Source organism: Thunnus albacares, chromosome 20 (assembly GCF_914725855.1).
Source record: "Thunnus albacares chromosome 20, fThuAlb1.1, whole genome shotgun sequence".
Taxonomy (NCBI): Eukaryota; Metazoa; Chordata; class Actinopteri; order Scombriformes; family Scombridae; genus Thunnus; species Thunnus albacares.
In genome coordinates, this window is record NC_058125.1 from 15,704,744 (window position 1) to 15,731,999 (window position 27,256).

Here is a 27,256-nt window from a genome sequence, read left to right on the forward strand (position 1 = left end):
ATTTCATGTCAACGCCACGGGTAAGCAAGAGAAGAAGGCATTCTTGAACTTGACCTCGTGAACATCAGGCCACACTTGCCCCTTGCTCTGTCCTGCAGGTACGAAAGGACTAAGCCAGCCAAGGTTCACGGTGTCAGACTATAGTAAAAGATTGTGTAAGAGAAATTTTGCACATGTGTGTGTGTTCGCATCAGTGGAGTGTTGAGTAAAATGTGTGAAAACTACAGGAGCGCGTCTGGCAATCTGGTGTGAAATAACACACAACAATTAAGGATTATATGAACTGCTAGGTCCATCTTGTTTGGACATGCAGGTACAGATCACTTTATCCAGCAGGTGAGTAGAGGGAGAGAGAGAGCAGGAGAGTCGGAGAGAGAGAATGTAGGGGTATAATGTCATCCCACAACCCCCCATTTGACACTACAAGGGAGGCTTTAGTCAGTCTAAATAATCCATGCTGTTCCATTAAATTTGCAGACTAGCTTCCCTAGTCCCTGTGTCTAAGCTGAGGGAGCCTGAGAGTGAGACAGAGGGGAGGGGTCGAGCTGGGAGAGATGAGAGAGGAAAGTTAGATAATGGTTCAGAATAAACTAAGGAACAGTCTTTTTCAAGCAAGAAATCACCAGTTAAACCATAGAAAAGCCAGAATTAGAAGTCCAAAACGGAGAAAAGACATGTCGACGTTTGTAAAGAGAATGAGATAAAGATATAAAGAGTAAAGGACATAAAGAGCAAGTGAGCACACCAAGGCCTTTGAGTGACACTGATTTGCTCATGATTGCCTGCCTCATTGCGAAATCTCTCCCGCTTCCCCAACCCTGGAAAAATAAGCGCTTGGAGTATGCGGGGGAAGCCACCAGTGTGATGGGGATTGTTGCAGTAACAGCATTATTGACTTGTTGCTCCAGCTACATTTGCTTAGTGCTCTGGAGGCCCGATCAATAGACTCTGGGCTCTGACACCCTGCTAATCAGGGCCTGAAGCCATGCAGGGTCAGCCTTCTGCAAAAACTCCAAGAAAGAAATGAAAATATAACTGCACAGAGATGAGGGATGAGGAGAAGATAGGGGGCAACAGAAAGAGAAGAAGAACTTTGGGGGCTAATGAAGATAGCCTGGACTAATTGACTAAAAATACTCCTTCGATTCATTTTTTTAACTTCACCACTAGAGGTAAACTCATGTGGCATTCTATTTCGCTTCAACTCGGCAGCAGTGTGGGCGTGAGGCACCATGAGAGATGCAGATTTCTGCTTCACCTCTGCTTTCCTGTGAACCACAGTTTAAAAGTCAAGGGGCATCTGGGCTGCTTTGGGACTTTTGGAAATGCAAGAGCCAATCCATATTTGCAGAATCCAGTTGTGAAATCTCAAGAGTGCTTGACATGGATATAGAAGGATGGAGTTCATTTGAAGCATGTTAACATGATTATTCAGGAGAGTTTTAAGGCAAGCCTTTTTAGAAAGCAGTGTAAAGACATATCTGCTTAATGACACAATAGGATAAAGTCTTTCTTGACATTTGCAAATCTGACAAACACGCTGACAAAAATGTCCTTAGTTTTTTGTTCATGGTCAAGCCAATCCACCTGGTCACAGTGGTACTGATGCTGACCCTGAGATGTGCATCAGGTCCCTTCAATAATCTCCATCTGTAGCTATACGTTCTGCACATCACAAGCCCATTGTGGAATGCTATGGGAAATTCATGGAGGAACTGTCCATCAAATATTAATGATCGAGTCGAGCCAAGTGGGTTTTCTTACTGTTTTTTCCCCTGGCATCTATGGTCACTTCTGCCCTGAGAGACTTCCCACAAGAAAAGCACCAAAGAGAAAAGGGAAGGATAAACAAAGAAAAAAAAAGGCCAAAGAAGGCTAAGGAAAGGCTACAAGGGTGTATGGGCGTTCAATATTTTCTTCTGAGGGGCCAGAGCCTGGTTAGCTTCCATGGAAGCAGGGTCTTGATATACAGGTCCCAAGGTGTAAACACAAACTTGTACACTGTTTGTGTCGTTTGTCTTTCCTCTTTCTCAACACTTCTTTTTGTTGTGTTGTCAGCTGGCGAAGTGGGATTCTTGTGCCCAGTGACACATGTGAAGGGAACAATGGTTTTCACTGACATTGAGCCTTTCAGTTACCATCTCACAGTCTTTTCTTACTAGTGTGACGAACTAAGGGCAAGAACTAACTGTATGATAAAACTAAATTTCTGTGCAAATTTGAAACTTTCTGAGAAGAACATGAACAAAAGTTTTGGGAATACAAAAGCCCTTGTGGCTAATGTCCGTGGTGAGAGGTCTATTTTAGAGAATGCAAATCAGATAGTAGAGGGATAAATAATAAAAAAAGAGAAAAAGGCCTGAAACAAATGCTCATACTTTCATGCAACTACTCAAACCCTTATAATAAACACACTACTATGGAAATATTGGAACTGTTTGTCAATAGAGCCCTGTTCTTCTGTCTTAGCCACAACCCTTGCAACACCCCCTTGAAATACCAACACCCACCATCACAGCATAAGTGGAAGTGCAGGGTCAGCAGCGTCCCCTCTGGCCTTGCTGACCAACAGATATTCTAATAATCACCTTCTTTCTGTACTGTCAGGCCTGCAACCAATGGATCCCTCGTCCTGCCTTCGCCCTCCGTCTCCACTTATACTAGGGGCTTTACGGAGCGGCGCTGCTTCGATACATTAAAACTGCTGCCCCATGATCAAACGAGCAAATACCTCCCGGGTCAGCAAAGGGCTACCCCACGTCAGTTAACAATGCAGCATTTAAACATCAGTCGTATGCAAAGCGGCTGGTACACAGGGGAGGAGATGGGCGGCAGGAGAAAGCAGAGAAGCAAGGCCTGGACTGGAGAGATAATGAGCGCGGGAGCACAGAGGAGAACATCAGCAGCTATTTAACGCTACCCTGTCAGCTCCTACACAGCTTTATGATGAAAATATAAGATGTGAGGTTCCATCAACATCATAACGATGAGCTAATGGTTGAGCGCATATTTATCTTGGTCAAAATGCAGACTCAATATTAATGCATTAGATTGTAGGTTTCAAACAAACGTTTCCATTTGCTGTGTAACTCACAACTTGCTGAAAATTTATTGTGTTGTAACATCCACAAATTCTGACAAAAATAATTAAGAAATGACTCCAAGTTTGTAAAAAAAAAAAGAAATACTGCTACAGAATACAAACATGTCATATACTGTACATCATAGATACTGAGATAGATGTGATAGAACAGCCTCTTCAAGCTGATTACTGCAAGCAGGTTAATAATAATGGACAGATGAGTGTCAGCTCCAGCAGATTCTTATTTTACAGATTTAAGGCATGCCTTTTGCCAGCACTGGATGTCTACACAAGGCCCAGAGGATGTGGACCCACAAACAAAACATACAAGTGTCGGTCAGATGTACCGATGAATTCTGTGCACACTCTCACACCCATGTCTGCTGAATTACGACCAGCATGCAGTCTTCCAAATGAGAGCTGAACGTCTACAGAGAACACTACTCCCTAAAAAAACAAAATAACTGAAAATGCATGTTTCTACATTTTTGAGAAACAAGAGGAAGCTTCTTTTTTTGTGTGAGGAACCCTTTAATAATGAAGCTTAGGGGTGAAGAGGTGAAAAAGAGTTTTTTTTCTGGCTTATCCCTCTCTCCCTCTGCCTACTGCTTGGTTAACCGACTGACCTGCTGTCAAAGGAGCCTTTGTGAGTGCGCTTTGGCGGAAGGCCAATCAGATCCTCCGGCTTGTCTGTCTCAGAGAGGAAAATGGCGCCCCTGGCATGCCATCAGCGGCAGAAATGTGCAGACAGTCTGACTGCTGAGGCCGGCTTGGCTTGCTGTGGCCCTTCCAAAACTATGCCGGAGGAATTACCTGTTTGGCCCGTGGCCAGAGGGACTCGTTCTACACGGGCCGGTGGTTATTTATCTATTTATTCACTTACACCTCATGCTCACGGGCGCTTTCAGAAACATTTCAACTTCTTAAAATCCACTTCCACAGGTTCTGACAACATTCTCCTTTGAACCAGCAAGGTGCATGGGATGAGAGCCCATTCATGGGTTTTGAATGAGCGAGGATCTGTTCTATGACAACACCAAACAAAACTAGCGTGGAAACTAGGTTTAATTTTTAATTTAAATAATCAAATCACTTATCTATTTACATTTACTGCATGCACTCCAAGCTCCATCTTCCAATGCCTGCCTCACGTGAAAACCTCGCCTGTATGCTTTTATTTCAGCAAAAAGGTGAATGACACTGTAAATTGATTATTGTAAAAGCAAATTCTATATTTTTTGTACCTTTGACTAAAATTGCTGTTCATTCTTTTAGATATTTTTGAATCAATATTCATCCAAATTACAAGTATGTATAAAGTTCATGGTTGTAGTAAGTAAAGTAATTGTGAGTCATATGTCAGGGCTATATCTGGATGAGACTGTGGGAAGTGTCTCCCAAACTCAAATACAAATCAAACACTGAAACGAACACAAAGACTACACAACAAGAATACAAGTACTGACAAAGCCCTGGTTTACACTAAACAGAGATCACATCTTGCTCACTGTACAATCCCTGTTCATTCTCACTATGTAAAACCTGCCAGAGACAAATACAACTGCGCAACAAAGTGCCACTTGTGACACATCATCCGAGGAAGCAAGTGTTTAGGCTCCTGCTTCAGAAACAAACTTCTGACAGCGGGAGATGATGAAACAGAGCAGATCCAAAATTATTCTCGCACTCCTCAGAAACTGCTAAACCTGCTGCAGCCTGGAGCGTGCCCCTCACCCTCTCCCTGAGAGAAAGAGAGAAAAAAAAAAAAGAAAGGAAAAGGCCAGGATTGGAAGCACTGGAGGGTGATGTAGGAATATCATTTAATGTTATGAGGCTTTTCTATAGTTTACCTGCTACTTTAAGTGTAATGTCAGCAGTACAGTACATAAGCATAAACGAGTAGTCCATCTCTCTTTAAAAATTCATAAACACACACTTAAATGCACACATGCAAACATTTCCTCAAGCACTTGACATACTGTACAACTGCATTCATGACACACGCTCGGCAGATCATAACCCTCGACATGTTTAGACCCAAACAGAAACACCATTCTTGGCATTCGTGCTCACGTGTGTCCGGGGTGGGGTGAGGCGGATAGTCGCGACTTGCTCATTTCACACTGCGAGGTGAGCCAGGGAGCAGTAACAGAATCTAGCCATAAAACATGTAGCTAGTGGAAAAGAAGGGAGGGGGGGGGGGGGGCGCATGGTATAGTATGTGTCCAACTGCCACCTAAACTAGACTCCCTCCCTCCTAGCTTTTCTCACAGTTATCCATTATCATAACCCCTGTCTCTGTGGGCATGTCTGACTCACAAGCCCCCTTTTTGCGAGGCAGCTCTAACCTCGAGTGGTCTCTTGCTGACGTAAGAAAAGTAGATGGGAATGTGGTTTGATTAAGAAAAGCTAAAAAAAAAAATCTAATACAGACTTCTTTGCCTCCATTCAGTGATTATTGTTCTATTTAAAAATATTGCATTTTTCTAAACAGCAATTTCTTTGAATTAGACTACTGTCTTGTAAAATAAAGATATTGATATTTAATGAAAATCATTATAGTCACTTTCAAATTTATAGTCAAACATCCTCGGCAAGCTGGTCAAATGCCACTTGACAACTTGGGTGTGTAAGACCAAAAAACTGAAACCAAAATTAAAAATGCTGAACTGAAAAAAATGTTGGTTTAAACCCGCCGTGGATTTCTTCATATTTCTCCGTCAGAAGTCAGGGCCTTTTTGAATTTAACCCTTTCAGCTCTGCAGCATTATCAAAGTCTCGGATTCTCAGGAGGGGGTCCACACCTCAAACGGTGCCACTGTCGACAGAAATAACCCTTATCCCAATCTTCTCTTTCATTTGGGTTAAGTGCATCAGCTCAAGCAGCCCACGCAAGGAGAGGCAGTTCAACAGCGGGGAAAAAAGGAGGAGAGTGGGAGCTCATGGGAGGGAAGGAGTGAGGAAAGAGATGTACATTTGACATGAGTGTCAAAGTGGGAGAATGAGAGAAAAAGTTTTTTTTTTATAGCTGGACTATCCTATCGATGATAATAAAGTTAATTTCAGTTAAAAATTAGCAGGGCAGTTACACAACCTGCCTCATGCGGTAGGTAAATACAGTAAAACTTTGTGGATCTTTTTTTCCTGAAGAAAATGGGGTCATCAGATAGATCCAGAGGGCATTGGTATGTCAAGTGTTCCAGTGACTGTGCCATTCTGAATCTGAAGTGGATTTCACGGGTTATTCTATTCTTGTCTCCAGGCCACAGTGGTGTGTAAAATGAGAGGGAATGCTATGTTTTGGGAAATCTAATTTGAAGCCCTTGTTTGTTTTCCTGGCCTTATTTTGCAACCAGGAGGCTGGCTCCAAAGCAGCACAACTCTCTCTTTTCCCCTAGTTTCACAACAACCATGTCCTACACCAACGTCCAACAAAAACCCTTATAGTCAAATGAGGCAAAAGACATTAAGCTGACATGGGTTTCTTTTGCTCTTCTTCTCACTGGTCTCTCAGTTTCACCACAGAATTAAGCAGACAGTTAATTGGGAGGTTATTCACTATGTCACGGGAACATATGCGCACACGTATACATATAGATGTATTTAAAAAACACAAATATTAACAGCCATCTCTTGGCAGCTAATTGCGACGTGCTCCCTGTGGGAGGAGAGAGGGGTCCTCGGTCGATAATTAATCCTCGTTTGGAAAAGTAAATGACATTCATTAGCAGGGAATCGAGCCAAGTGCCATTATTTACATGGCAATAATCTGGAGCATGCTGGTGGCGCTCTTTTAATGTTACAGAAATAACTCTGGGACATGGGACGAGTACAGTTGCTTTCCTCCCTTTTTTCTGTGTCTTCGCACCCAGGAACAATTAGGCCCAGGCGAACAGATGGGGACGCCTCTGAGTGAGAAAGCTCCTCTGAACGACTCTTCATCTCCTTCTCATCTCACTCCCTCATCGACATGCACTCAGGCATGCGCGCGCACACACACACACACACACACACTAACACACACACATACACATAGAAATAAAGAATACACAAATTTGAGCATGCATGCACAAATACATTTCATAAATGTACACGCACACACACAGTCGGGCACACAAGAGCATACTGAGTACTGAGCATACTGAGCTAACTTTTAACATTAACTGTGGAAAGACGAGCCTCTTACAAGAGACTAAATAATAAATAAATAACTTTGAAAATGTGGGCAACACTGACCTGAGATGGTAAACACACAAAAGAAAGCTTTATTGCAGATATTCATAGAGGAAAGGACACTGCCTTTCAATATTGATGAAAAGCAAGGTTCCACATGGTAAGAGTCGCTCCTTTCCGCCAAGATATCTCTGTTTTTTTTACCACATGTTTATTATTTATGAGTGAAGCGTATATAATTGAGAAAATGTCCTTTTCTTTGGTTATAAAGTTTATAGACAGTGCATGCTTTGTTCACATTTGCTGAACAAAAACACTCACTATATATATATATATATATATATATGTGTGTGTGTGTGTGTGTGTGTGTGTGTTAACAGTGCTGAAGCTGGCATAATGATCAAAATGTTACATAATGGTCCATTTGTTGCACAACCCTGAGGTTTTCCATATAGTCTCTACACAATGTACTGTTAGGATGGATGGAAAGCAATAAATGAAGAGACCGAGCTGACCAATAGAGATTTCAAAACTTCAACAACTGTTGGCTTACATAGTAGGGAAACTAAAAGAGGAAGCCAGTGACTTTACACTGTATACTATATCATTTTTTGGATAGTTTGATTTTGCTTTTGTGACTCAAAGTCTAATATTTTACTACAGGTGATCGTTGGCAGGCCTAATATTCTTAGTTTTTCCTGGTTTTTCATCAATAATGCTGCTCTCGACAACACAAATAGACTGTTATTTACTGCATGTAGTATAATTATACAGTATATTTTCAATGTAGACCCCACAGAGAGTAGTTTTTGTCAAGAGTAGCTGTTGACAAGGCATCTACTAATGGGGATCCAAATAAACTAAACAGTTTAATCACACAGTGTGATTAAAACATCTTTTATGTCTTCACCTGTCTTTGCAACTGTAAAGCACTTTGAGTTGCTTTTTTATATGAAATGTACCATATAAAGCAAGGTTTATGTGAATAGTTGACTGACAACGGCAAAAAGTAGGAAAAAGGAGGAATTTGGTGGGAAATTTGTAAGTCAAAGTCAAGTCTGTCATATTACATCCCATCACCCTCACTTAATCTCTTTTCAGGATCATCATCCCTGCTGACCTGGATCCTGCAGGGTTTCTCACTTTGTCCAATATAAGGCAGCAGGTCACAGCCACGAAAACTAACACACCTGCTATTGTCTGACCTGTTACCCATCTTTGTCTCACTAAGTACAATGATTAAGGTATCAGTCCTTGGGGAACCAAGTGACAAAAACAGAGAAACAGAATTGAGCATATACATCACAGTCTCACAGTTTCAGCATGGACACAGGGGTTAGTCCCTGACCCCTCTGGCCATGCTGCTAGACAAGGAGTATTCTACCAGACGGTCTAACTTCCTCCTTTACGCATAAGATTAGGTAACAGCATCTTGTGTTTGCTGACACCGAGGAAGCATCCCTGAGCCCCACAGGGCCTCCTCCTCCTACGTCGTATTCTGTTACATCTTCCAAACAATGGAGCCTGTCAAAAAGACAAACACTAAATATCTCTTTATCCCTCATCCTTCTAATTCTGAAACTATCCCTAATCTAGTTTGATTCATGGAGAAAGCTAGACCATGTGAAGTTAGAAAAAATGCCAAAACAAGGGCATTGGGCATAGTTATTCTGTAACTTTTTTTGCTCTTTCAATAACTACTAATTTAATGATTGCATAATGGTGTCCATTCTGTAAATGTGATGGTTGCCTCCTATTTGAGTCCAAACTTAAATATAAGCCTTTGCCTTAAAAGTTGCGCTCTTTTCTCCCTTGACGCTGACCAGATGCCAGGCTGTTATTTTAGCTATAGGGAGGACCGGGGCCTTGCGTGACCTTTCCCGAGCCGAAGGGAAACTTCCCAGAGAAATCCGATAAAATCCATGGTGCGGGCCTCGCTAATTCGTTCGTCCAGCTCGCCACACTTCTGCGACCTCTTTTCCTTCAGCCACCCCCCACCAACCCCCAATCGATCTACTTATCTCCTGAGATCAAAGGCTCGCACCGCCGTTGTACATTTAGCCTCGGCTGGGTCCTCCCACATCATGTCTAAATATTAATGATAATAAAGTCTCACACCCATCCCTGTGTCAGGCAATTACAGCCAACATTGATCCTCAGCTCTCTGCTCCAATTAGAACTCACCGCTGGTAATGCGTCCTGGCACATCAAAGGATAACAGCCATTGATCCACTCCTGGATCTTAACGTTTACCGTTAGGAGAGAGGGGAGGGGGATGTGGTGTGGTGATGGGGGGAAGCAATATTCTGACTAGAGAAGAAGAGGGGAGAAAAGAAATCATTTTATCCAGCCAGTCAGGTAAAGGAAGTGCTGAGACTCAGAGGGTATGGCATGGCAGAGGGGGCTCAATAATAATGGACATTCTGACAGTTTAGAAAGCAACTAACATCAAGAACCCTGGAAAGACTTCTTCACAACAGCATGACTACACTAAACACAGAAAACTCTTCAGTGTTTAGTGTGGAAAAATAAAGATCTCGATCTTCGAAATAAAAGATAAGATCTTTGTTTTTCTTTTCATATTTCAACAGAGATCTAATAGCTCATAACCATGAAGCGCATGTGAAAAAACCCACATTTGAATATAGTCGCAAGTGGCAATGATTTGGGGTCCAGGCAGACTGTGAGCATTTGGATTTCTTTACTTTCTAAGTTAAACAATAGTGAATTTTGCAGTGCATGATCATCTCTCTATTCATGATACTTCAGTTACAGATGTCAATACACCAGCCTGCATAAAACAGTTTTTTAATATTAGAGGTAGATTTAGATGCACATAGAGGAGCTGCTTGAAAAAATAGCAAATGAAATAGCTAGTTACAGTCAGTTTAGTTTAATTTAACTTAATTTTCTTTAGATTTATATAAATCTTATATGTATGTAATTATTTCATGATGTTTGAGATATGCAAATTAGCACATGACATCATCTAGCGATTATTCCAGCAGGCTTTACCTACTTTCCACTGAAAATAGTTGGCAACGCAGCCGCAGCAGAAGAAGAAGAAGAAGAAGAAGAAGACGATGAAGAAGTGAAACAGGAGTTAGCATATCATCTCCCACATTAATGTCTATGGGCCAACTATCCTTAACAACTGACCTTTATGACATCTTAAAGTTTGAGGATAGAGAAACATTTTGCAACAGCAATGTACAGTATACACCAAAACACACTATTATATGCTTAGAAGAAGAAGAAGAAACAACAACAGGGTAAAATCCAACCGACTGAGTCAATAGAGAGCGACACGTCACCATTAAACCAGGGACATTCCTTGCACAAATGAGGCTAAACAATTCCACTGTTGACACCATTATTCGACAGGGCTTGTTTCTCTGCTGGACTGATAGCTCTGATAGTCCTGGCCTCGGCCACGACCTCACAGTCGCCTTTGTCACAGAGCTGGTGGAAGGTTTGTCCATTGCTCTGAGATACAATGCTACTCTTCATGGCACTATAATAGACTGAAACTGTTTGCAACTGGAATGCAACCCAGTGGTTTGTATACCTACAATTAATTGACTGACTGTGACTGGCTTCTTAAGGCTTAGTTGAAATATGTTTAGAAATATGGTAACAGGGAAATATAAATGAAAGATGGGCACGGAATAACTGCATAAATTTAATTAGTAACAATTCTTTAACAGCTGGCAAGTGTCTTTTGACGTGTTGAGGTTCATTGGAAGGTCGTAGAAAGGGAGAGTGACTGTTAACTATTTCATGTTTATATTAATGTATCTTATGCACAGTTAAGTGATGAACTTTGAAAATGCCAACAAAGTTCTCACCATGATCATCGCAAACCGGACATTCCATCATAAATCAAATAGATTTTAAGTGCCGAAATTCACCCCATCTTTGAGGCCATAAGTACTTTATCAAAATCATTAAGTCTGTAAATCTTTAGCACCTTAATCTTTTTTTCAGTATTTGTTTGTGCATCATATCTTTCCCTCTTCTCAACCCTCTTGTCCTCTGGCTGTGGTATCCCTCACTATTATATGCTTTGCTAACATGGTGCTTCGCTTCAACTCTGTACCTCGGCCTCGACCAAACGATGTAATTAAAGATTGGTGAAATGAAACCAGTGTTTAGAAATGGTTTATGTCAAGTCTGTCCTGAAATGCTATACCACAGGGGAACTTTTAGATGGGATGGGTGTGCGTCTACATCTTGTTAAATAAAATAGAGTCTTGGCCTGAAGAGTCAGGAAAACAGCTAGCAGTCAGAGCCTCAGTTTCAGCCAGGTCAAAGGAGGAAGGATCTGTTTAATGGTAATGCAAAAGTAACGGTAGGAAAACATTTGTTGCTGGCTGGGATGTCAGGCTCCTCGCATGTGTGTGATACTCAGTGATGCATTCAGGTCAGCTGAGGAGAATGAGGGGATTGGCGGGCTCCACAAACAGGCTGGGAAAGTGACACCAGGATGCTAGGCCAACACATCAATGTCCTCACAACTTCCCTTTAACACTGAAGCAATGTTAGCCCTGGCGCCATCAGAATACGAGGTGGGGGTTAAAGTTTACACGATGGCTGACAGGATGTACCCATGTGACCCAGCAAACACTCAGAAAATAAACAATGCAGTTCTACATTTTGAGAGGCAATGGTTTTCAGGACTTTAAGTAATCCTTTAGGAAGAACTGGATATCTTTGTAGGAATCAACTTTGTTGCTAGCAAGCTAGAATTCATGCCAAGTACAGCAATTGAGATGTTAGTTATTCAAATGAGCTTAAAGACCTACTCTAATTTGTACATCTTTCTTTTCCTAATATCTAGCACTAGTAACTTAATATCTAGTAACTTAAGTGTCCAAAGCATGTAAAAAGAGTTACTCTGGCTATATAGGTACACAAAGGTCAGGGGTGAGAGGTCATGGCCTCTTGTTGACTCCATCTGCTTATTTAATCAAAGAAAATACAAGGCATTTCCATGACTTTCTGCTAATATTATTTAGATCAACTTGGTTAGTGTATATAAATTTTGTAAATTCTGATTAGCTTTTATTTTTTGCTTTTGCCAGTGGCATAGGAAACAATCCTGAAAACAACACTCAAGTGAGTGAAGGGAATTACTTGATAGGTCAGCATTTTTCATTTTCACAGCCCTGTTACAACTTTGGCAGATGCAAGATGAGCAACTGAACTTTTGGACTGTGGAGGGAAAGTGTGTGTATGTATGTGTGTGTAAATAACACTACTTGTGTTATATTGTACTACAGGTATACTCAGAAATGCAATAAAAAAACAACAAAATTTAAAAAGTGCTAAGTTGTCTTAAACCCAGGATTTTATACTGTCCACAAAAAGATGTTGGCTGTCAAATCTAGGGATGAAAAAATTAAAAAATATATATTTCCAAAGTTTTCAGTGCTTTTCAGTGAGTAAGGTTGTTCATGCTGAGACAGATCACGATGGGATGATGTTGACCCTTGAGGTGCAAACTAAGATTCCTGTCGCCACAGAGACGTGAAGATCGTGGTGTGAGCGGGGAAGTCTTCTCTCCAGCTGGCAGCAGGCCTGGCCTAGCACCAGGGTGCTCAGCCAACAGCTCCTCTCCTCTGTCAGACCCCCCCCCCCTCCTCCACAGCCTCCTGGATGCCAGTCTGCATGGCTGGTGTGGGCCAAACAAGCCCCAACCATCGGGCCAAAGGGGCAACGGAACTGCTGCCAGCTGGGCCAGCACTTCACGGCCGAGCACCACTCTCCAAACAAACAGTGCAGTGGGCCACAAGCCACGGGCAACATGGAACCTGTCATTACCAGCCGTGCATGGCTGGTTCACTCCCCAAAACCCAAGCCAGGCCAAGGGCTTGAACGTGTACTGCACTTGACTCTAGCAAATGTCTCAGCCAGAGTATGTCATTGGAGATCCATTTTCAGAATTATTCTAGATCATTAGCATATCAAGGTATATGTAACTATTTACACTTATGCAAAAAAAATGCTGACTGCAATTGTCAGCCCTTCTTAAAACAATGAGAACAACCCTTTTAAAGCCATAAATGACGAGATCAAGACAATTACATATGAGTGAAAAAAGTGGAAAGACAGCGACTGCCAAACAGTCTCTTAGGATTAACTGCATACCATCTAATTATACAACATCTAGAAAACTTCCTATGGTCCACAGGCTAAAAATGGACTCTATGGGCATTGGACCTCACTGGGATTTTCTCCACTGATCAAGGTTCTACAGGCTTTTGTGGCATAACTCTGCTTTGTCCTTACGATGTTGGCTACAACAGATGATGGTTTTAAGCATCCATCAAGAAAAAGGCCTTTTCAACATCACTAAATACTAACCAGTCAGAGGGATGACCATTACAATTCAATGCCCAACCATTTCACTGGAATGCACCACTGGGACAAAGGCATCTAGGGAGAGACTCGGAGTAACAAACAAAACAACCTGTGTCACAGATTTACTCTATCAATACTCTACACAAATAGAAATAGTGTTTCAGTGGGTTGAGTACCATAATTCAATCATCTAACTCCACACAAAAGGATACAACACATCTCAGTGGTCATGCCCAAGTCATTGTCAGAGCCAGCTAATTCAAATAACTATGGATCTGTCTCTTATTCCTTTATCACATGCTGTATGTCAGACATCCTTGACAAATAACACACATCCCAGGCAGGTGGTGGCTTAGATTAGCTAAATTTTAGCATTGCATAAATGGGCTGAACCAGAAGATCCCACTGATGAGTCTCACAAATGTCTTTCTGTGAAACCAAGGAATATATACTACTCCAAAACAGTGCTCTGCCATTGAAACACTCATTCAAATGTAATGACCAAGTATTTGTAACAGTCTAGCAGACCTACCACAAATAACGTGTGAAACACTGAGAAATAATGGGCACTCAAACTTTTTCAGGGGAGAGAGAAAACATTACATTTGGCCAATAACCTAGGTCTTAGAAAACCAAGAATTCTTGTTGTTTTTGGTCTTCAGTTCAGTTGTCATGGCTGGCTGACAAATTGTTCTAATAATCAGTTTCAAGCTTTTTAAAGGTTTGATAAAATGACATATGACCTTAAGCAGAAATGGTATATATCTTGATGAGTATGCAAGAAACTGCAAGAAGCGTATCACTCAGCACTAATCAGTTCTACTGAATCTAGTGAGAGGATGCGCCTATGTGAGGCTATAGATAACACTGCTTTTACTTTTAGCAGCACTTTTACTACAATTTAAAACTAAGGCCTTGGTCCACACTCTCCATAAAAGACAATAAAAACAGATTGTGGATGAGTTTATGAGAAAATACAATTAAAAAAGGCACCTATGCACCCAGATATTTACAGTGACACTTTGTGTTCTCTATGGCCATTAAATATAAGTATAACAATTATTAGCAGGGATAGATATAACCAAGAGAAAACAGCAGAGACAAAGAGAAAGAAAGAATAAATTGATATAGAGACACACACGCACACACATAAAAGTACACATTCTCAATGCAGATCTTTCTAGCACCTAAGCATTTTTACAGACAAAGTTATGTTGTTATCCATTGACTTTTTACAAAACACTGCAGAATTACACAGGGTTATATGAGACTTTACTCATTTAGATGGATATTACACAAGAACAATGACATTTTACTTCGCACTTTGTCATCTCTTCTTTTCTATTTATTTTATCTGAGATGCTTGTATTCTGTCAGCAGAGAATCACACACAAGAAAGACAACAGAGGGAATTCAAAAAAGATTGAGATTGAATTTTTGTCTAATAGCAGACCCCATTGTGACACTGTACTCTGCAAATAAGATATTTTCAAAGATCTGTTTTCTACAGTACTTGTCAAAACGGTTGAGTTCTATACATGATGGAATGCCCTTCACAGCACGCAACACCAAACTAAAGTAAGGGATGGGTGGGGTGATGGGGCCTGTCCTTTTGCCTTCCAGCCTCTAAAATAGAAAAAAATAAAATACCACGAAAAAACATTTTTGTGTTTAGTATAAAAGCACTCAAGGTTAGAAGCTTTTTGCTTAGAAAAGGGACCAATCTACTGTTGAAGTATTTTGACGGGAGCCCCTCTTGAATCCCGATGCCTACAAATGCCTTGCCTTACAACCTTTCCATTTCCTTGAAAAAAAGTGGTCCTCTTTTTATTGTTTTGCCCATTGTGATGAAGGGAATCTTTTATGCCATCAACAACATGGCAACAATGTACTGCCTTTGTTTCATTGCACCATCCTGGGGGTCTGTTAGGATGAGATACAGACATACAGAGGCGCAGTAAATGATTGATGGGTTAGAAGAAAATATTAAAAAGGGAAAAAAAAAAAACAAGTCAAAATTCAGCATTTGTAAATATTTCAAGCTGTTGCACCCTGCCAAAGAGAGATCTGAGGGGCAACAGCAATAACAGCAAAAACTATACTTAACCATCTATCCTGATGCAAACACAACCTAGACAACTGACTTACTTTGTTGAGACTATCAATGTTTGCAAAAACTGCTTGGATATCTTTGTTGGGAGTGAAACTATACACAGTAGTGATTTTGAATCTTAAGCCCAATTGGACATGCTTTTCTGTTGGGTTATCAAACAATTCTGATTAATGTAATTCAACATCACATGGGGCTAAGGTCATCCCTTTCCACTGTTGTATACCACCGCATGTTTTGAAACAACAAAATGGACTGTATAAAGATGGTGAGAGGAGGAACTAAATGACAGAGAACTTAAAGTGTGGGGAAGGAGTATACAGTGCAAGTGTTTTGGCAGGAGCCACTTTACCCTAACAAACAATGGAGCAACTTATCACGGCAAAGGGATCCCATGTCTGGGCATGGACATGGGATTCATGCCCAGACATGGGCGCAAGATGGAATACTGCCTGACATGCTCATGTAGGTGTAGAGTCTATTGCAGATATATAGGAAACAAAATAGCCTTTTTTCTACTTGACACAAATACTGGCATCCAGCAATGCAGTGGCATTCTACATTCTTGCAGGCAGCTGTTGCATAGTATGCCCAGAAGTCTGCACAATGGCTTGCTGGGAGGGAACAACAGTCAGGGAAGAGACAATGTGATAGGTTCTAATTGCTTCAAAATGTCCTGAAGAAGGCCCCCTATTATCTATTTAAATCGGCTAATAATGGGAGGCTAGGAGGAGGAGGACTAGGAGGTGGAGGAGGAAGAGAGGGGGGGCGACCTAGGCAGAGAGAGAAAGCTATCCTCTGCGCTGCTGTCGCCTCATTATTTTCCGTCTTGACGGACGCCCGCGCTCAACCCCTGGATGAATGGCCCTGTGCTGAATAAGTTATCGCCAGACACACAAAGGGAAGAGTGCGCTACACAAACAACACAGCAGTACTGCAAAGCATGAATCTCCTTTTCCTCTCCCTCTCAGTCTTTTCTCCCATCCCCAACCCACCCCACCACCCACCCTTCCCCCTGCTCCCTGTAGACGAAAGGCAGGCCCTGCCACAGACTGAGATCTCACCTGTAATTTCTACAGAAGCTCACAGTAGGTGGGGGAAAAATGTAACAGATATAATAAAATTAAAGGGAGGGAGGATACAGGCATCTATGTTTGCTGAAAAGATATATACTTCCATTCCTCCATTTTGTTTCATCTGTCCTTTTTATTTGTTCAGTTCCTCAGTGAAGACAGGGACCTCCTTTGGACAGCATCTGAAGATGTTGATGTGAAGATGAAGAGTGGATGTTTTTTTGTTCTTCTTAAGACAAGGCCCACAGCATGATCAGTGAAAATGGTTTGGTTTCATCTGATGTTTATTTTGTTTACTTTACTGTTGTTTGGACTGCTGGGGCATGGCATATCAAATCAAGATCACCTCTATACAATGCTCCCATGAGGGGGTGTGTAAGGGTTCCCTATGGCTGCTAAACAGCAGCTAGGGAATAATGGCAACAGGAAACCGTCCATTCCCAAACTGTCATAGCTACTGTTAGCTCTATGGCCGCCAACACCTCTCCCTTACTGTCACTCAAAAGTAGCGGTAGAACTTTTGGACAGGAGAGCCTCTTTCCCCTCTGACGGGGAAATCAGAGGGTGCCGTGGCCCGACAGGCGCTCGACGGCAGATCAAACAGGGCGGGTACCCTTGGAGTGACACCTGGAGCCACTTCAAGGGATGAGAGCGCCACTGATCTCCAGTCATCTCGTCAGAACGACAGTCTGTCAGGGTTAAAGGAGGGGGAAAAAAAGAGTTCTATCAACTAGGATGGTATGAGTGAGGTCGAACGAAGTATCACCTCAATGTTGTGGTTGGCTGACCCTTGAGCATTTGGAGAAGTGATGGTGTTAAGACTGCTTTTTGTTGGAATGCTCGAAGATCAGCATTGATGTTCAGTTCAAGGAAAGACTAAATGATAGCTAATAGTGCTGGTATAGCAGTTTTACTCCAAATATGAGTGAGATAGTTATTGCGTGTTGTGCTTTGATTGCTTTATCATCTTTAAATGAATTAGAAAGCATTTACTATTTACCATCTATAAATCTAGCTGTCTGTCTTGAACACTGACATTCTTTTACATGATTTTGTTTTTAGAAAATCTTAAGAATTTCTTCACCACTATATGTCCTGACCTATAAAAATCAGAAGCCTGCTATGGTCTGGATAATAGAGAGAGGGAGATATGTAGGAAGAAAAAGGGGGCTTTGGCAGCCAGTTAAGCGAGTCAATCCTCAACAGACAAACGCATCCCTTATATAAAACAACAACACGTCTTTGCCCTTGTCAACAACCCCTTCCTCTACAGCCCAGGCTTGTGTGTGTGTGTATCTTTTCCTTTCTGCAAAAAACGTCCCATCAGCACTCTCTAATGGGCGAGGTGGAGGAAGAGAGAAAAAGACAGAGATAAAGCAGGAGGGAGAGCAAGAGAAAGAGAGAGAGACAGAGAGAGAGAGAGAGAGAGAGAGAGAGAGAGAGAGAGAGAGAGGGAGAGAGAGAGGTGGCAGTGGTGCTTGTTTGGCTCAGGAGCAGTGAGTAATGAGGCTGAGGCGCACCCTGTCATTCTCCCAGCAGCAGCCTGTAGCCACAGACACACGCACACACGCACAGACACACAAGAACATTAAAGTATCTACTATCTCCAAACATGGGAAAAAAGTGCAGATTTTCAAGACACTTATCTGACATTCAAACCCCGAAAAGAAAAATAGCTTGATAAAAATAAATTAGTAGATTAATGCCAAAAGTAATATATCATTATCTTCTCTTATAAAACGGCCCCATTAACATAAGACAACTCATTGTTAGATACATTCATAGGAGATGCATCTTCAAACTCCAATACTCAACATGGTGTAAAATCTCTGGTGTAAGATCTGTCTATCTCTGGATGATTCCGAATGATGAAGATGTGATATAATTTCTGTAGAGCATGAGTTGTAAGATAGTGAGATAGATAGATAGTAAGAGCCCTGAAATACGCCATCATGTCCATATCCACAGATGAAGCCAACAGCACATACAGCAGATGTGCATGCTGTACATGCAGTACACCACTGGGTGTCTGCCTATGCGGTCAGTACACTTGTTGAGGCATATAGTTTGCATGGTCAGGAATTTGAGCGGTTGTCTGCACAGATGTCCACGTGGGCATGAAATTTACATCACATGGACCCTTGGAGCTATATGGATGCAGAGAGTATAAATCTGCCTCCAGAAACCTGTTTGCTTTCCTTACTAAAGTAAATGAGCCACAAAGGCCAGCAAGATCTTCCAGTACTACTTGCCTGTCAGCCAACAGTAAGAACTACCACCATTAACACCAAATACCTTCCCACAGTAGGCTGACATGCTATCCGTAATCCACTGAAAATACAAATAAAGTGTGCATGCATGCACACAACAGCTGCGCTCATCTTGATATGTACAAAGTTTAGCTAGGGGTGGCGGTGGGGGGAAGATACGATTCATGCTTTGGCACTTTGCTCCTTTGCCAGAATAAAAACAGACTGGACATAAAAAGCACAGAATGCTTCCCTGGAGGGGGCAGAAAAGGCCAGGGATACGACTGACCCAAAGGGATGCAGCAATATGGGGGCGGGGAGTGGGGTGGTAATGATGCCAGGCTGAACAAATTGCAAAGCAAAGGGAATGTGTTAAATGTAGTACATGGAATTATCGTGGCAGCAACATGGAGAGGAGATCAGAGAGAGTGGGATCCACTGGGAGTGATCTGCCACTCTCGGGACAGAAAACACAAAGCTCAGCTATGGCTACTGTGATGAGTTCAGCTGTAATACAAAGTAAAATAGAATATAAAATAGGGCAAACATGTCTTACACAATGTCATAGTATACTCTCATAGTCTGGTGGAATACAGAAAACGAGGAAATATATGTAGGATTGTGAATGTATGTTGCATGCGATAGTGTATATAGGTAGAACATAGTGCCAGAGAGCCTGCCACTGTGCTTCTGTTCCAGCAGGCTGACACTCCTGACCCCTCTACCCCCCATCCCCCACACTGTAATGAATTTTCTCCTCTGCTCTTCTCACCCTAAAAATAGGGCAACACAAATAAATAAGTGAAAAAAAAAAACATTGAAAGAAAGGGAGGGGGAAAGAAAAACATCTGAACTGTTATCTGTCCCATCTTTCAGCTTCAATTAAAAAAAATCAAATCTTTTTGTTCAACTTCATAACAAGACTTCAAGAGGGACCCGAGACTCCGATCCCACCACGGCTCACTGGTAGAGTTGAATTCCATTAATTATGTGACCTACATATCCCAGTAGTTAATATTCCAGACATACGGATAGAGAGAGTGAGTATATATTCTCCAATAATACAGGAGAGAGGCAAAACTTGTAGATCTTAGAGAATCAGAAGTTCGCTTCTCCAGATGCTTTTCTGGGTCCATGCACTTCGGTCTCTTGGCTCTTGACATTGTTTGCATGATGGTTTATTGGGCCAAGCAAAAAAGTTAAAAAAAAACTCCCAGTTTTCTATGAATAAGGTACGCAGCAAACTGGATTTTCCCATAGGCAAGGACGAGTTGTACATATTCTTGTTCTGCCAACTAGTCATAAAAATAGCTTAAATGTTATTTTCAGTAATATAAAATAAATCAGTGGGTTGCTCTTAGCTATCTGGAATAAATTTGCACTGAACCTACCACATGTAAGTACTGTGTAAAATCAGAGAAATTAACTTGGCCACACATTAACACAGTTTGTCAAGACATGTCTGAAAAAAGGAAGTTGGTGTCTTGCTAACAGTACGTCTGCATCAGCTTGTGAGCTACTGCATCATCCTCACCCCGGCTCATGGGCTAATCTCTTAATCAGTGTCCAGAGTGTGCATGAGTCCTCTTCTGAAGGCTGAGGCTCTGTCCATCTTGCCTGCCCGTCGCTACTGCCAGTCCCAGCCATGAATATGGAGCTGTTCTGTGGCTGGGAGCTTGCTTATGTTTTCTGTCTGATATCTAGGCCCCATTCCCATTTCAAAGGGAGGTCCACCCGGGGCCTTGACTTTTTGATCTGCCTGGCGACTGAGTCGACCACCTGCATGTGGGATCAGCTGCCAGCGAGAGCAGACAACCCCTCTGCTTCAAAATATACATCAACCCCCCCGTCCTCCCTGCTTCATTGCCCTTCACTGTGCCCCCTCCTTCAATGAAGCTGCCAGTAGCCCCAGTAGTCCTAACTCGGTCTTGAGCAGCATCCCATTCCCAACAGGTCTGACTGTGGTGGGTGAGATGCTTGAGATGTTCAGTATAGCGGCAGGAAGGCTCACACTACAGTCATAGGGCCATTTTGTATTTACGAAAAGCCATAGTGTCAGTCTGCCATGGAGACAACACAGGCGTTATCAAAAGGTATGCGGCTTCTCTAATCAGGGATTGTAAGCCACACTGTGAGCCGTAACCTTTCCAAATGCAACATCTCCCAAAGTATTGAAGACCAGTTAGTTTAGAGGAAAATGTTCTAAATAGAGTCTACATACATATATAAATCCTTTGACATCAGATAGTTCAGTTCCTTTTAAAATTTCGGAACCTGATCAAGTCTCAAGGAGAAAAGACTCAGGTATGCAATGTCACTGTGCAGATTCAATCCATGCTCAGGTTTGTGGGCTGAGGTGTCTTTTATTTCACAGAACTGCAAAAAGGGTTGAATGATCGAATGAAAGATATCCATTCCACTGGTCTTATTTTACAGTTTCTGCAAGTTCAACCAGACAAAATAAGTATTTTGTTCACTGTCAATGGAGCAGAAAGTGTTGCTTGATGGTATCAAAGATTAAAACCTGTAGCTCTCTTGTAGCAATACACCTGAATTAGAGATATTCTAAGACTGTTATCCTTGTCAGTCAGTCAACTCTACTTGGTGGAGTGGCCGGACTCAAAGGTCTGGACCCAGGCAACTGTTGTCCAGTACTACCCTCGCTTAAGTGATTAAGGTGCTGTTCATATTTTATATCATATTTCCCTAAAACACAAAGTATTAATTTCCCCTATAATACAGACATTTACACTAAAAATCTACTTCTTTGAATGAGGAATGCAACCAGTGAAAGATAGTAAAACACTTGCAAAGCAACAATGTTATCAAATATTTTCTTTGTGGTACAAAGAGTCTGGTGGTGGTGCTAAACCAGCTCTAAATATATGATAATAGATGATTTGATGATCATAGATATTAATATAATATTAGGTTTTCCTTTATGCCTCACTGGGATCACTGTGCCTGTCATGGTATAATTAAAACCCACAGGACTTCACATGATTGAATTAAAAATTAACTAAGAGTGGATGCCCTGGGTGCCCACCACTAGACCACTGACATCCACTAAGTAAATGAATAGAGCTGACGTGAGACAGAGGCTACATTTGTGAGAGTAGTTATCAACCCACGACCCAGCCAATCAACAGCACCTATAAACAGTTTTTACACTAATTATCCTCTTTGGCAGTGATGAGTTTCACAGTGAGAAATTTGTAAAGATTAATTTTCAAACAAAGCAACAGCTATTTGAGATGTGTCTGTCTCTGAATGTTTCTTACAATAAGTGATATTCACAGAGTCTTTAAGTTAATTGGCTTTCTTGAACCCTGACAGCTAGCTTAATGAGTGTCTAATCGTTTCTCAGCTGGGGTGATATCCACCAGACCATACAGACGCTTAAAGAAGAGGTGTGAGTTTAAAATAAACTACACCAACAATGAAAAAGGCCACCATTTATCTCATATTACAACATATCCCTCGAAACACACACACACACACACACAATAAATCTATTTGTCTGGGCATGGATCGAGGCCAACGTTGACTGTTCACAATCAACTTTAAGTTGCTGATGTATTAATGTGCTCACTACCCTAGTACAATGGCAAAAAATGCAACATCTCTTTGTGTTATTCATGTAAGAATTGTTCAAAGCTCTTCGCTTGGACAATAATAAAATATATATGCTTTCATATTTAGCTAATTGCTGCATTCTCACCAAAAGGAACACCAAAAAATAATTAAACAAAAGATGGAATATTCAACAACCTGTGCATGAATGAGTATCTGCATCCACCTCTGTTTTGTGTCACAAGTGCTGAGGTTATAATACATAGTGGGAAAGGTTTACTGCACTTGTTTGTGAAAGTCCTTTACATACTGCTGGTGGTAGACTTAAAGCAATACACTACTTCTATAGCTGTTTCAAACAAGTGAACAAGTGACAAAGCAACCAACCCCCAACCCTCACAACAATGTAAGGAGACAACAATTGCTCTGACATTGCACACAAATATACTATTAATCAAAAGGCAGAAAACCGGCGATGCAAATAATGAAATGAATGGGGAAATGAGGAAGAATTGCCTAAAAAGGGGGGTGTTGAGATATCATTGAACCATCCTGAACTTACTTTTTGCTCTCAGTTCTCTATCTCTGGTTATAAATGACTTTAGATTTGACGCTTCCAGCCCACAACCTTACAACAAAACCCACTTTCTTTTATTCAAACAGTGGAGAAACTGGAAGAAAAAAAAAAAGACTTTTTGTTAAGGAAAGGCAGGGGGTGTATGTTGTGCTGCTCCCATCAAGCAGAAAGGCGGGTGGTAGTCGAAGAGGCTCGCAGCCGGGCCCCACTTTGGAAAGCCCTCATAAATCCTGATTTGAGCAGGGGGCTAACCAGAGGAGGTAAGGCACGTCAAGAGGGGGCTGGAAATCGGGGGGGCGGGTGGCAGCTTGCCTCTTAAAATGCTACGTCTGATTAAGTCTTCCCATTAGGTGACAGCTGAACTTTAACATTAATATGATAATATTGAAATAAGTGTGTGTTATTTACTTCAGCACCAGAGGGGGTGGGGGGGTGGGGGGACGAGAGGGAAGGAGGAGGGAATGATGAATGATTTCTGGACAGCTTTGGGTGACATGCCAGGCGAGTTGACCCCCCCACAATCCTCCTCCTCTTCCCATAATCAAACTTGACAAAATGGAGACATATGCAGAAATATTGGTTACAGTCGGCGTCACAGCCCTCCTCAGGCCTTCCCTCTCTAGTAAGTGCCGGCCGCCCTGTGAGCCGCCCTCCAAATTGTCTACGGGCACTGAAGCATCTATTTCAATTGGCACTTCCTTCCTGGCCCCAGGATTTTACATTTAGTCGGTGTCATTTACATATTACTCTTAATCAAAATCCACAGTGGGCGACAGGGAGAAAAAAAAACAAGAAAGAGGAGCGAGAAACAAAACCATGGCGTCACGGTTCAGGGGTAGGCACACAGGCACTTTATAAAATGGAGATGTGACAAGATATTACGGTGTGTGTGTATGTGTGTGTGTGTGTGTGTGTGTGTGTGTATCTGCGGGTATGTACTGCATGTGTGTATTAGGAGGCGGGTGCATAAGATAATGCAAGGAGTATTGAAATATTTGTGTTTGAATTTTGTGTTTGTGTGATTGGTGGCGGCTTCCTTGTGCATGAACTAGCAAGCGAGAGAAACAAAGACTACAAGTTGGACATGGGTTGTAAGTGCATTTTGTAAAAAACAAAGGCAAAGAGAAGAAAAGAATAGAAGATACATGTGCAGTGTGTACTTGTTTTTTTTCCAGTTTTTTTCAGCAGCATGCTATGCTGGGCTAGTCTACCCAGGCACTTAACACCAATACCATTGTATCCAATCCAAATGTTTTTTTTTAAAAATATCAGGCCGTTTGTTAGTTTAGTCAGTTTAGATCTAAGTGTTGCATTAAAGGAGCATACAACTAATAATCAGAATTAAAACAATTCACCAAGAAAACATGACTCTCAAAAATTATATTACTATATGTTGCAGAACAAGATGTTGCATCTAATCACAATTGTATCTTGTCCAATACTTGTTTGATAATGTCATCCAAATAAAATTCTATTTAAATGGACACAATCAGCCAGTCAAAGTTCATACAGAAGGATTTTTTGAAGGTAAATAGTGACTACAGACTATTTTGTATTCATGCATCCATTAATTAATTCATCCATCTATTAATTTGTTTGTATTTATTCATCTCTGCAGTCTTTAAGACAGAGATGAAAATTTGGATAATCTTGATCTTGAGCCGATGATAACATATCAGATGGTGATGACTTAGAGCACTCTCACAGCACAGGTATGGCATGATACATACAGAGAGGTGCAGAAACAGGGTCCCTACCTTCCTCTTACCTTCTCAGCATGCCGGTAAGGATGCGTGAACTCTTCCCCAGATTGGCATCTGTTTCTCTCAGCTGGAAGGACAGAAACATTGAAAGACACGTTAAAGTTTCCATTTTGATACAAGTTATTAAACAAAGTCTACAAAGAAATTATAAAATAACCATTATGTCCTCTATCAACTCCCCCTCTGACTACAAATTGCACTGGTATTAAAACCAATCAACATTGGACCACCTCACTATGCAATTAAAGGACAGAAAAGAAGGAAAAGTAATTTCTTGATGAACTCTTACTTGACTGAGAAAATTGGAAATGAACACACTACATCTTATAACAGATGATAACTGATGGATAACAGGGGGACCTATTATACACTTTTTTTTGAAGTCTTGCAAAATTAAAGACACATTTACAGTGGTACTGTATACTGGTGTAAGTTTATACTGTTGCACAGCCTTGTGCTACTGGCTTTAAGGCCTTGCTCAAGGGCAGTTTGGACCCTCTCAAGTTTCACACTTTACTGAGCTGTTTTTTTTAGATATACAGATAATATCTATAACTTTAAATGAGTAGTCAAGTAACATTCCACTTAGAAGGACACGTCACTCTAATGGCCTTCTGCTCATGTTGCTGAAGAGCAAACAGTAGAACGGTGATGGAAAAAGAGTGAGAAGGACCCTTTACTTTTGACGTAGATGGCAAGTGCAGGGAGTCCTTGAAGCAACACTTATGGCTATTCATGCTAATTGCCTTGGATATTTTCCTTTTTCCTGTACCATCTTCTCTTTTCTCTCTGCCTTTTTTCCCCCTACAGGGGTTATCAGGTACGGGGACTTTCACAGGGGGGAGAAACTGGCAGAGATGTTGCCAACAAGGTGAGAGTGTGACTGTAAAAAATAAAATAAAATAAAAAAATGCTGACACAGCACTGAGTGAGCTGCCACTAACATCTACCTGTAGTCGCATTTTCTAGAGGATGACGGGGGAGTGTGGGCATGAGTTTCAGTTGCAGTCATTCATCTACATCCTTCTCTGAGATAATAACTGCTTTTCCAATAAAGTCACTCTCACTCAGTATGTTTTCATCAGTGTATTATATTGTATTCTATTCTTTTTTTTTTTAATTGCTCAATTTCACATCTCTTTTTCCAACATTCCTCTTCTTTACAATGGTTCCAGCATCACTCTTTTTCCAGTTTAATCTGGCTCATTTTGCAGTCATCTCTCTGGCTTTCTCTTCCTAGCCCTCCTTCACTGCTACTTTCTTCTTCTTCTTCTTCTTCTTGCATCCTTCCTTCCTACCCTCTGACAGCCTGGGCTGGTGCAATGCAGGTTGCCAAAGCCAAGGATACATGTGGTACAGGGTAGGAGGTGGGGGACCTGGGGTTTGGGCCCTCTGGCAAAGACAACAAGTGCTGCAGTTGCCTGATGTCTACCTCTGACCACAGATCTGTCCCCTAGACACTTCACACTTTCTCCCAAAATACATCTCTCTCTGAATCATTCCTTCTTTCCATTCCTATCACTCACTCTCCACAGCCTCCCTACCAAGTCTCATGCTTTCCTCCTTAACTTGAAATGGAAACCAACTGACATTTTAGTGGAGTTGAGTGTCTATTTAAAAATAATATTCACTGGGGTTCCCTATATCAAGATAACAGGAGGTGGGTGGATCTATCTTTTGATTTTAATGTACAGCTCAAAGACAGAGAAATCTCCAAACACAGCCTCATTTTTCAGGATTAAAATTCATTCATATTATATAAGCACTGTATTATTATAAAATAAATCTCATTTGGGTATAAAATTCACCCACTGTCTGATTCATATAGCTTCGATCTATCAAGAGCCAAAAGAGGGCAATCAGGAAGTCAGGGAGTCATGAGAAATGTTCAGTCTTGAGGATGAAAAGTAAAAAATGAAAACATCATTCTTCTTGGGTATTTAAGTTTGTTACGGTAAGCGATAGGGTGGGAAATTTAAATAACTAAATCGTCAAATTAATACTGTTAAGTTACTGTAACAGTAGACACTGAAGTTATAGCTTGTTGTGGATAGTCTGCTTGGATAAGGAAAAGCACTCAGACTAAGTACTTACAGTAATATATATATTGCTTACTTTGTGGAGCAGATTAATGGTCACAAAATGCAAACAAAATGGGCTACTGAGGGAAGATGTGCATCTGATCAATAGAGAAGAGAGTGGGCAAATTTAGTAATCAGCGCATGATTTAATCATTTAAGGGCAATAATTATTCATTTGGGGGAACAAATTCATAAATTGCACATACAAATTG

General features: G+C 41.3%; 1 protein-coding gene across 3 annotated transcripts in view; it reads right to left on the bottom strand.

The window, feature by feature from the left end:
• vti1a (vesicle transport through interaction with t-SNAREs 1A) overlaps positions 1 to 27,256 on the bottom strand; it is a 119,752-nt gene that overhangs the window by 11,709 nt on the left and 80,787 nt on the right. Inside the window, exons 7-8 of one of the 3 annotated variants that reach the window (XM_044337304.1) lie at positions 24,969 to 25,030; positions 9,446 to 9,565 (exon numbers count right to left, since the gene is read on the bottom strand). In XM_044337304.1, the coding sequence (XP_044193239.1) occupies positions 9,511 to 9,565; positions 24,969 to 25,030 (117 nt within the window). In that variant the 3' untranslated portion in view covers positions 9,446 to 9,510. Of the gene's footprint in view, positions 1 to 9,445; positions 9,566 to 24,957; positions 25,031 to 27,256 lie in introns of those variants that run through there. The other 2 variants (XM_044337303.1, XM_044337306.1) reach the window with 2 other exon arrangements.